At 33.0% G+C, this 11,282-nt stretch overlaps 1 protein-coding gene across 1 annotated transcript; it reads right to left on the bottom strand.

Moving 5' to 3' along the window:
• Window positions 1-7,403: 7,403 nt before the first annotated feature.
• Window positions 7,404-10,854, bottom strand: LOC133864570 (AP2-like ethylene-responsive transcription factor AIL1). The gene is made up of 9 exons (XM_062300949.1): window positions 10,519-10,854; window positions 9,889-10,441; window positions 9,721-9,803; window positions 9,541-9,549; window positions 9,359-9,447; window positions 9,202-9,275; window positions 9,048-9,098; window positions 8,725-8,801; window positions 7,404-8,122 (listed from the first exon to the last, which is right to left on the bottom strand). Exons 1-9 carry the CDS (start codon window positions 10,688-10,690, stop codon window positions 7,602-7,604), a joined length of 1,629 nt encoding a protein of 542 aa, XP_062156933.1. The 5' UTR covers window positions 10,691-10,854; the 3' UTR covers window positions 7,404-7,601.
• Between the last annotated feature and the right edge of the window lie 428 nt (window positions 10,855-11,282).

Raw genomic sequence — 11,282 nt, 5'->3', positions numbered from 1 at the left:
CGACCACCACACTGCAACGCGTCTCAATCTCGAGTCAAAATGCAATTTTAGAGTTTTATGATGTTCTAGTTCAACCGTAATGTTTATATATTCATCCTTAAACTTCACCAACATTGTTGCATGAATTTCAACGTATTTAAAGGTTGTTGGAGTGCCATGGTGAAGAGAAAGACGTCATTTTGTAAGTTTTTAAGCTCCATAATATTCGTTTGATGATTAGTTGTTGAGTTCTCTATCGTTTGATTTGTTGTTCGATCTCCATAGGTAAGTAGAGTGTTAGGTATTTTCTCGGATGTTTGATTGTTGTTTCTTATTGGTGGTGTTGGTTAGTTTGTTTAAGAGACCGTAACAAGGTTATTGAGGTTGTTTTAATCGTTTTAGACCGTAATTAATACTGTTTAGATTGAGCTCTTATAATTTTCAGTGATTGTATGTGTCATCGTGGGGTTTGGTAGAGCCATTTTAGGATTCGAGAGTGTTCTGGACGAGTCGTGAAGCATTTTTGCCCGTTTAGGATCGATTTCATATGCTCGCTAGCGAAGATGAGAGAGAGAAGAGAAAACAGAAATGAGATAGAGAGAAAAGAAAAGAATTTCGGAAAGAAATAAAAATATCTATATTAAAAAAGAAAAAAAAGAAAAAAAAGAGATAAAAGTAAAAAATAAAAAATAATTTAATTTTTTAAATTTAAGAAAAATCATTGAGTATCGGCTAAAAAATGATCTAAGGCGAGTCTAAATCGCTTCAATCCTCCATTTGTCCTGGTCATAGAATTATGTTGTTTACATTGAAGTTTGTGTTAGCACTTTTTTTTTTTTAAGATTTTTTTTTTAAAATTTTTTAATATTTAATTATTTATTATGTTAGCACTTGGCAGTTCTCTGATTGAAACTTTGAAGTTGTTCATGTACCCTCGATCTCGAAAGTATTATGAGCATAAAACACAGATGGAGGTAAGGATGATTAGGACACAAAGCAAATGTATAGGGCAGCCAAGGGTTTAGATAAAGAGTAATGATTCACTATCACCTTTTAATACAACTTTTTACCACCTTGCTTATGTGGCAAGGTGGTCCCTCACCTTATTTTATTTTTAAAACCTAAAAAGTAGTAGGGGACCACCTTGCCACATAAGCAAGGTGGTGAAAAGTTGTATTAAAAGGTGGTAGTGAATCATTACTCTTAGATAAATGGCACGAAGGCTACTAGTCAGTGACTTGCATTTTTAATTTTAGTATTTGGGTTATCTTGAGATCAAATGCATGTATTATCCCGTTCAAAATAATAATAATAATAAAAATGTATGTATTATCTTTGACTCTATGTCAATTGAAGTCAAATTGTTAGTAATTAATTTAGAATATTGTTGTATACCTCACAAATATCTTATAAATATTTTATAAAGGTGATGTAACAAAATTTAGTAATCATTAAATATTTATTTATTTTAACAATGGCTTATTCAATAACTACTAGACCTTGCCGCATCAGCTTCATAGAATATTTGTGTGGTATATAACATTACTCGTTATATATATATAACCCGAATCCCCCTTAAAAGTGCCTTAAAATGGTAACATGTGACGTGAACCCATAATTTTAATGACTAAATCGATTTGTCATGGTTTTAATAATTTTATTGTGCTTTAATGGAAATGTCATGGGTTTAAATCTTCATAGTACCAAAATAAGGATTTTTTTTAGCGATAAGTGTTATTCTAGCATTAAGTGACGAGATTTTTCTTTTTTCAAAATATTTGAGCCACCGCCCACCGGCCATGTACCATTCTACAAGATTTTATTTTATAACTTTTTTTATATGGGATTTCTTGAAGTTAAAAAATTTAATGTAGGATATTATGGTCTCACAATTAACTACTCATTCCCTCCTCCATGGTGTTTTGGGTTCGAACTTGCTTTTAGAATCGGTAGTTTTTCTTGTCCTATTCTGAGATTGAGAAGTAGATTTCTGTTTTTGTTGTAGTTTTTCTCATTTAGAGCTTATTTTTATGTCTCCAATTCGTATTGTGGGTAAGATTGCCATAAAGCCTACCTTGATCTGGGAATGGAAATCAACCTGGGATGAATGATTTCACAGTCCTAGGTGAAATCGGTTTTGTTTCAGTGTGGTGTAATCCCAGGGTTTGTTCAGAGGTTATTTCCTACTATGGCAGCATGGAGCAACGACGGTTGGCTGGTCAAGTCCGTTATGGCAGGTAGAGGAGGCAGCAGCGGTTATGTGGCAAATGAAACTGCTCTAACTTCCTTGAGAAAATTGAGCGTAATTGTAAAAGACATGATCATACTTGAGCAGTTTCTTCTCGAGTTTTGGTGACAAAATGGTTATTATAATCTTCCAACTTGGAGAATGTTATGGAGAAATTTTTGGTGTATGACTAGTTTGCTCTACAGTGTGTTTTCGGGAAGCTGCATCCTCGGAGTCTAGGACTATTTTCTGCAGAGTGTGTTTGCTCTATTAGTTTTATGAATGAAATCAGATTTTTGCATTGTCTCTCTAAGGTAACGCACGTCAATTAGAAAAAAAGAAAAAAAAAGGTAACACACGTCTCTCTCTCTCTCTCTCTCTATTGTTCTTTTTACTTCTTTTTTCTCTATTGTTCTTTTTACTTCTTTTTTTATTCAAATCAAGAGGAGGGGAGAGTTGAAGAATTTCATTTCCAACCTTCTTCCATTTTACTGGCTTTTCAAGATTTTATTAGAATCAGAAAAAGTATACAGAAAAACATAGTTGTTTTCTATTATATTAGTATTTTTCATTTTCCGTTTTATCTTTATTTTCTATGGTTCTATTGATCTGTTTCTGTTTTATTGTCTTCTTTTCTTTTCTTTTCTTTTTTTTTTTTTTTTTTTTCTAATTTATATATTATTTTTTAATTCAAATGAATTATTCTTTCTTTTGTAAATTTTACACTGAATTCAACAAAATTATAGTGAGAGAAAGCGTTTCGTATCGATGTTTTTGGTAAGAGGTATGACGTTTTTTCAATTTACGTCGTTATTCATTTTAGTAGTTTTTTTTTTTGGCACGTAATACTTATTGTTTACATGCTTAATTGGCAGAGGACATTTGCTTTCAAAGTTTTATTGGAATCGGAAAAAGTATATAGAGAAAAAGACAGTTCTTTTTTTTTTTTTTTTTTTTTTTTTTTTTTTTTTCTGTTATATTTGTATTTTTCATTTTTTATCTTTATTTTCAGTGATTTTGTTATTCTCTTTTCAGTTTTTGTCCTTATTTTTTGTTATAATATATATTATTATGGGTTAAATATATTTTAGCTTCCTCAACAACAATTAGGGCCGACTCATCCATTAGGCGAGTTAGGTGGTCGCCTAAGGCCTCCAAGTGGAATAAGGGCCCCAAAGACAGGTTTATTTAGAAAAAAAAAAAAAAAAAAAAAAGCCCCTAATCGTAATCTGAAACGATTTTCTCCTAGTGGAATAAGGCTCCAAAAACAAGTTTGTTTGAAAAAAGAAAAAGAAAAAAAAGTCTAATCGTAAGCTGAAATAGTTTTTTCTCAATGAAATAAGGCCCCCAGAGATAGGTTTTTATTTTTTATTTTTATTTTTTTAAAGCCCAATCATAATCTGGAATGGTTTTGAGAGAATAAAAGAAGCATGATCTCTTCTTTGGAAACTTTTTAACTTCAATAGAAAAAATAAATAGTTAGAGTCCCAAGAATACAACAATTAATACCAACAAAAAAACAATTCATTTTCTCTCTTATTAGGATACTCTAGAACTCCCACATAGAATAGAAAAAAAAAAAAAAAAAAAAAAAAAAAAAAAAGATTACAAAATGCAATACAAAGAGAAACCACCTAAACTCAAAAGCCCCAATACACCATTATTTCACTTTCACATAACAAAGGAGAACTAAATAAGATAACCTCTCTTAGTTCTCTTATCTCTTAGCACACAAGAGAAATAGTGAGAAATACAAGTGAGAACAAAAAAGGGACCTATCTTTCTCCCAAAGAGTGCTGCCATTCACTGCTGATTGGGCTTCTCTTCTTCTTGTCTGAACTCTGAAGAATGTGTCTCTCGCACACAACAAAGAGGACCCAAAAATGTGTCTTCTATTGCATCCTTCCTTTAAGGATTGAAGCTGCTTTAGCTTTTCAACAAAAGTTTTTTTTTTTTTTTTTTTTTTTTCCACTTCACAAAGCTTCTCAAATTAATCAAAAGGACGTGGATTATAAGGAAGCCAATGAAGATAGTAGGGCCCACAAAAAAAAGTATGTTTACCAAAAAAAAAAAAAAAAAAAAGTATTATGCTTTTTTGTCAACAAAAACTTAAATTAATAAGCTAATACTAAGCATCTAAAATGATACTAACAAATTGTTACATTGTATAATTAGTTAATGGTTACTAATTATTAAGGAAATTTGTCTTTTCTTGAGTAGATTGAGAGAATTAAATGATCTTCTTATAAAGGGAAGCTAAAAGGTCTTCAATAAATCAGGTTCTACTATTCTTTTATTATAATTTTATATCATAGAAGATGTTTCTTTTATTCACAAATATTTTTTTATTATAAATGTTGTTAGAAATATGCATTTAGATATATAAAAAAGTTTAAAAAAGAGAAGAATAAAACATTAATTGAAACTCAAAGAAAAAAAAATTATATACATTTGCTACGAGTAATATAACATTGAATCTTATAGGAGATAAGAATAATTTTTAAATTAAAATATAATGCAAAAATTAAAATAAATTATATGATTTAATATTTAAATATAAAAAAATCTCGTTTAAAATTTTCGCCTTAGGCCCCAAGACATATCGAGCCGGCCCTGCTAACAATCATGAGAGATCCAACCCATCGAGGTGGCTCGCGAGCCACCCCCAACCAATATAGGGGTGGCTAGGGGGGTAGCCGCAAGCCAACCCCATGGTGGTTGAGGGTGGCTCGCAACCACCCCCAACCAATATGGGGATGGCTATCCCTCTTTTTTTTTTATTCTTTTTTTTTTTTTTGGTTTTTAAATTTTAGGCTTTTTTATTGATTAATAAATATAAAGAGTAAACTTAGTTTTTTAATGGTCAAAATGGTAGTAGTTTTGGAAGAATTGGTCAAATATGGTTTTTCCATTTACTATAACGATCAACCCTAATAGAAGGGGCTTAATTGCAATAAAATTGTAGTTTGATATATTTAAGTGTCACATTTGTCAGTTCAATGGCAAAAAAAACATGGGTGTTAGTTAAGGGGGGCCAAGTATATTTATCCTTATTATTATTTATTCAAATTGATTACTCTTTCTTCTTTTAATTTTACATCAAATTCAAAAAAAATGAGAGAGAGAGAGAGAGAGAGAGAGAGGGAGTTTCCTATCATTATTTTTGGTACGAGGTATTACAAATTTTTAATTTACGCAGTTGTTCATTGAATAGTTTCTTCTTCTTTTTTATTTTTATTTTTATTTTTTCTTCCTAAAAGTAGTTTCTTTTATGTTATATATACAAAGTATGGTCCAAAAAAAAAAAAAAAAAAAAAAAAAAAAAAAAAAAAAAAACTATTTGACAAGACTTCTTTCTCAATACCTTTGAATTTCATTAGAACCAAGAAAAGTATAAAGAAAGATAGTTCTTTTATAGTATATTAGTATATTTTTTTTCTTTATTTCCTATGGTTCTATTGATCCGTTTTCATTTTTTTGTCATTATCTTATGTTCTAATTTATATATTATTTTTTAATTCAAATTGTTTATATTTTTCTTTTGAAAATTTTACACTGAATTTAAGGAAAATGATTGTGAGAGAGTTTTCTATCATTATTTTTGGAAAGCAAATGACGATTATTTAGTTTACATTGCTGTTCATTGAGTAGTTTTTTTTTTATTTTTTATTTTTTATTTTTTTTTATGCACATTGTTTACGTGCTTAATTGATGTACAACATTGGATTTTCATTGAAGCTAGGAAATTTATAGAGAAAAAGATAATTTTTTTTCCCATTATATTAGCATTTTGGATTTTTCATTTTTTTTAATCTTTATTTTATGTGGTTCTATTATTCCGTTTCTATTTTTTGGTCATTATTTTCTATTTTAATCTATATATTCTTTTTTCTTTTTAAATTTTACACTAAATTCAAGAAAATGATAATGTGTGTGTGAGAGAGAGAGTTTCTAATTGTTATTTTTGGTACGAAGTATGACGATTTTTTAATTTACGATGTTGTTCGTTGTATAGTTTTCTTTTTCAACTTTTTTTATTTTTTTTATTTTTTTTTGTCGCTTTCAAGCATGATTAACGTAAAAGAAACTTTTTCCAAACTTTTTCCCACTGCCAACATTCTTTTGGTTTACCAACTAAGTAATTAATGTAAATCGAACTCCAACTAATCAACATTCTCATACTTTTGAGCACTTTTTAACTTTGTCAATGAGAAAGTTCAACTACTGAAAAACAAAGGTTTACCAGTAGAAGCATGTGTGAATGATAGAATGTTCTTTTGATCGTTACCAATATTTGCAAGACTCATTAAGATACTTACAAGATTGTTAAAATTGGTCTTTTATATTGAGTATTGTTTAAAAGTCTTGAACAGTTATATATATATATATATAGCCAAAACATATATATGGTTTCAAAGTAATGGAATGTTAGTATAGTAGAGTAATTTTAAGTATCATATAAATGTTTATAAAGTGTCGATCAAATAATGATGTAACTTTTAAAATCATCATTTGATCAATAACATGTGCGCCTAATAACAACGTACTTTATTATTTGATGGACACTTTATGGACATTTATATGATATGTAGAATTACTCCTGTTAGTAGTATAAGCATTTTAGTTATTTTCTAACGGTTCATGCCATAGGTTCTCCAATGTAAAAGTGGTATTATTGTTGGGATATGATTGATTGTGATTAGTTGGATTTTTGTGACTTCGTTCATTTTCTATTATTGGTTAATCTAGGTTTTCATTTTCATGATTTTTTCCTTAATTTATAGTTCATTTAATTTTAAACTACTTCAATGGTATGAAATTTATTTGATGTGAGTTTATGCTGCTGAGTAAAGAAATATGGTTCAGAATGATCTTCCCAAATTTTTTCATGTTTATAGCCAATTAGTTAATTGATCAACGGAAAGAAAATTAGTTACTGAAAATCTTTTAAAGACTTTCTCGGAAAGAAAATTGGTTACTGATAATCTTTTAAAGACTTCTCTAGAATAAATTATAAGAAAAAGAAATTATAAGCCATGCATCGCAGATAAGTGTGCTAATGTAACATTAACCCATGTAGAAATATGTAAGTTCTTAAAAATTATAGGCAACTACTCTTGTAGTACTCCTTGTTTCCATGAAAAAGAAACTTGACCAACACTTCATCTTCCCCACTTTCCTTTGTTATCATGTCGATAACAGTCGAGATATTTGAAAGCTTATAATAAGCATTATATAAGCAGCTAAAAAGCCTAGAAGCCATTGAATTCTACCATCTATTTAGATATCCCTTATACTACAATTTCTGTTCTCAAATCTTAAAACACCCAGTATCTCTGTCCCTCGTTTGAACAATGCAAAAAGCATAGAGACCTGATGACCAAAGCCAAATTTCTCAGCCTAATGGCATCCCATGCTCATTCTCAATACTGCCAACTTCATACTTTGCCCCTTGCAGCGAGAAGTAGGCATGAGAATAGTCACCTCCACCAATTCCAAATTCACTACTCGTTCCAAAAGAGCATTTTGGGCTTTGTGGGTTCGAAGAATTCCTGCTGCTAGAAGCCACCAATGTTGCATCATTGTTGGTGTTTGTATTCTCATGGCGTTGATGTTCCTCGTTGTTGGAGGTCCACACCATGTCGGCCAAATCATCGGAGGAAGGCTCGCTGCATGATATGGCCAAAAGGGGTAGAGGGGAAGTGGATGAGGCACAAGAATTGTAGTCCTCAAGGGAAGCCGTAGCCGAAGCCGAGTCCTTCGGTGAACGTTTCGCAAGTTCCCCGGCAATCAGCGTGGAGCTTGAGCAAATTCTTTTCACATCATACCTACTCATATCAAAATTTGTAACTGCACTCGTTCCCCTAAACTTAATTGCTGCAATGTCATAGGCCTCGGCTGCTTCCTCTTGTGTGCCTATTATATAGTAAAAAATGAGAAGTGAGTCAATTACGATGATCAAACATAGATATGGTTAATATATCAGGAGTTTGCCTAGAAAATTAAAAAGAAGCTGAATCTTGGAGGCTAAATTTCTCAGAAGATGGACAACGAATATTAAAAAAAAAAAAATGTAACAGTTTAAAAATCAATTGAGCATGATTTCACCAATCATTGGACAAGTTATTCAAATATTGCACGTAACTAATTCATTTGAACAATCCAATCAAATTGAGTATGATTGCATCGTAATTTAGGACTTTGATGGGTGTCCGGTGTCCTAATTAAATGGTTCAAAACATACACTATAGGACGGAATAAGATCCTCTTAAAATGAAATGGCCGGAGAAAGAATTATTTTATATGCTTCATCTAACAGTGTTGGCGTTGTCACGTCATTTAAAAATATTAAATGATGTGACATGCATTAAGGGCTTAAAATCTAATTCGTACTATAAGATGGTTCCCAGGATCCTGGTCATAGGCATCTAGCTAATAAATAAATATACTCATATATTGAAGCAAAAACCAGAGTCCAAAAAAATAAATTATAAGAAAAAAAAGGAGGAGTAACTCACTAAATGTTCCAAGGTACAAGTCCTTGTTTCCTGCAACCCTCCCAATCCTAGCTTGCCACCTTCCATGCTGATGGTGTCTGAGAAGAGAAGGAAAAACAGGTGACAGATAATATATATATATATATATATATATATATAAGAAAGAAGGATAGACATGTTTGAAGATGCCCTTTCAATTCATAATGTACTAAATATGCATGTTCAATATTGTCATAAGAGATAAAGAGTGTTTCCTATTATTGCCGCCTATCATAATTCAAAGGCTGCAAATGCAGTAAATAATAGCCTACTCTATTATTAAAGTCCATCGCTGTCTGCCATACCTTGTCACTCCTCTATACACGGATGCCCCTCTCGAAAACCCACTGCTCTTCCTGCCATATATTAATTATAAGATTAACTAATTATTAATCAATACAAGAACCTGAAAAGAAAATAATTATATATACTTTCTGGAATTATCAGAGCCGCCCGCACCTTCTCAAATTGGCAACAAATTCTTGCCTAGTCATGTTCTTCATCTCTTCAACTTCTTTCTCGTACGTGCTTAGCTGATCAGAATTTTTTTTCAAAAAAACTTAATAAATAATACTGTTCCAACTTCTAGAAGAGGGAGAAAGAAGGAGAAGCTTACGGGGAAATTAATGTGAGTTGTTGGACCCCAATACTTGAGTGCCGCTAAATCATAAGCCCTTGCTGCTTTTTCTTCCTTATCGTAGCCGCCTGATAATCATTTACCAAAAGAATGATCTTTTTGTCACAAAGATAATAGAGAAAGAAACATGCAAAAGAATGGGGGAAATGAAATTCACTTACCAAGATAAACTGCAGAGAGTGGAAGCCGTGAAAGGTGAAGAGACCCAAACAGTCCATGAAACAAACCGTTAGTTAAACAAACGGAATATCCATGAAAATGACAGAAAGAAACGAGTTCTGAGGAGCTTTTTAATGCAATGCATACAAAAGAAATAGAGAATCATATATATGCATGCCTACCTTGCCTTCCCTTCCTAGTTTGCCCCTCTTTTCTACAGCTGTTATCCCACAAATGGGCCTCATATCTCCCCGTCCATCTATGTCTAACAAATTCCAAAAAAAGGATAAATAAAGAGAGAAAATGTCAAATTCAAGGCATAGAAAAGGTTGAAGAACATCATAGCATACCTCGTAACACCACGAAACTGAGAGGTTCTCTGCCCAAAAGTGTCGATGGATTTACGAGGAACCGGTTCTCTGGGAAGAGTCTTCGCCACGGCCGGTCGTTTACGGTTATCAGTAGTCACTTGCACGGGTGAGATTGAATCCAATCTATTTTGTGCACTGGTCGGGCTCATCGTGAGATTTAGTGACTGAAAACTACACCCATTTGAATCAGCAAAAGGTTTTCCATCAGAATAAAGCGTTTGGCCCAACCAAGACTTGTACATGCCGTTACTGGCGATTAGGGTTTGTGGGGTTTCGTTGTAGTGGTAAGGTTGAAGCAAGTGAGATGGGTTTCCGAGATTGTCTCCGGCCTCTATTTCTCCGTTGGCGTTGAAGCTAGGGACTATGTTAACATTGATGTCGTTTTGGTTAGGGTGATCCTCTTGGTTTTGGCAGTAGACTTTTGCTTCATCCGGGGGAGAGTTTGAGTAACAACAGCCTAAGAAATCTTCAAGTTTTGGCCCCTCTTCGTTTGGATTTGAAGCAGCACCCATGGCATTCTCATATCTCCAATCTACAAAAACCCCTAGATGAGGAAAAGAAAAAGGAAAACATGCAAGGAGGATAATGAAAGGTCACATGCAAAATTACCATCAGCGCCATTGGAGCGCCTGAAAGGGTCAGCAACACAGAGAGAGCCATCTGAGCGCAAGGGCATGACAGACAAGTGAGGAGGAAAAGCTCCATGGTCTTGGGTTTCTCTTCCAAACCCTTCATCAATCCTCAGGTGTGGAGTCAGAGAAAACCCCAGCCAATTACTCATATTATCCAGACCACCCTTCTCAACAAACCCACACCACAAGATCTCTCTCTCTCTCTCTGAGACTTGGGGTTTTGAGCTCAAATCTCAAAGCTGGTGATGGTGGTGGGGTGGAGTTAAAAATCTTTTTACTTGGTCGTCATGGAAGCATGATTTGTCGGGGTGAGTGTCTGATATGTAAACAGAGAAGATTTTTGAAAAATTACAAAGCTCCTCTCGTCTTATACTCTCAGCTCTGAATCTCTGATTCTGGTTTCTATTCAAAGTCTTGGGGTTTGTGCCTGTGTTTCATTTCTTTCTCAGATTATGACAGGTAGCCATGACATGTAGACGAGAAAAAGGGAATTGTGAGGCCTAATTGAATTGGGCTCTCATTTGGTACAACTCGAAAGTATGACCCTCTGCCTTTATACCACTCCATGGCCCACAAAAAACCAATGGGAGTTTTGATTTTATAAAGTCCATGAATGGCAGGGATTGAACAGGAATGAAGACTAGGATGGCATGGAGGACATGTTACAGCTTTGCTACCGATTGCTCCACTTTTACTCTGCCATGCCAAGGCAAGTTGTACTCGTTACTCGATTATTGCTGC

The sequence above is a fragment of the Alnus glutinosa genome, chromosome 3 (assembly GCF_958979055.1).
Source record: "Alnus glutinosa chromosome 3, dhAlnGlut1.1, whole genome shotgun sequence".
Lineage (NCBI taxonomy): Eukaryota > Viridiplantae > Streptophyta > Magnoliopsida > Fagales > Betulaceae > Alnus > Alnus glutinosa.
The sequence above is the reverse complement of the archived record's forward strand: the minus strand, read 5'-3'. Positions and strand labels throughout refer to the sequence as shown.

Coding starts and splice junctions, on each gene's coding strand:
- LOC133864570 (XM_062300949.1), bottom strand. CDS start 10,690: ATGAGTAATTGGCTGGGGTTTTCTCTGACTCCACACCTGAGGATTGAT. Junction 9,276..9,358: donor CAACTCACATTAATTTCCCC/GTAAGCTTCTCC, acceptor AATTCTGATCAG/CTAAGCACGTACGAGAAAGA. Junction 9,099..9,201: donor TTTGTTGCCAATTTGAGAAG/GTGCGGGCGGCT, acceptor AATATATGGCAG/GAAGAGCAGTGGGTTTTCGA.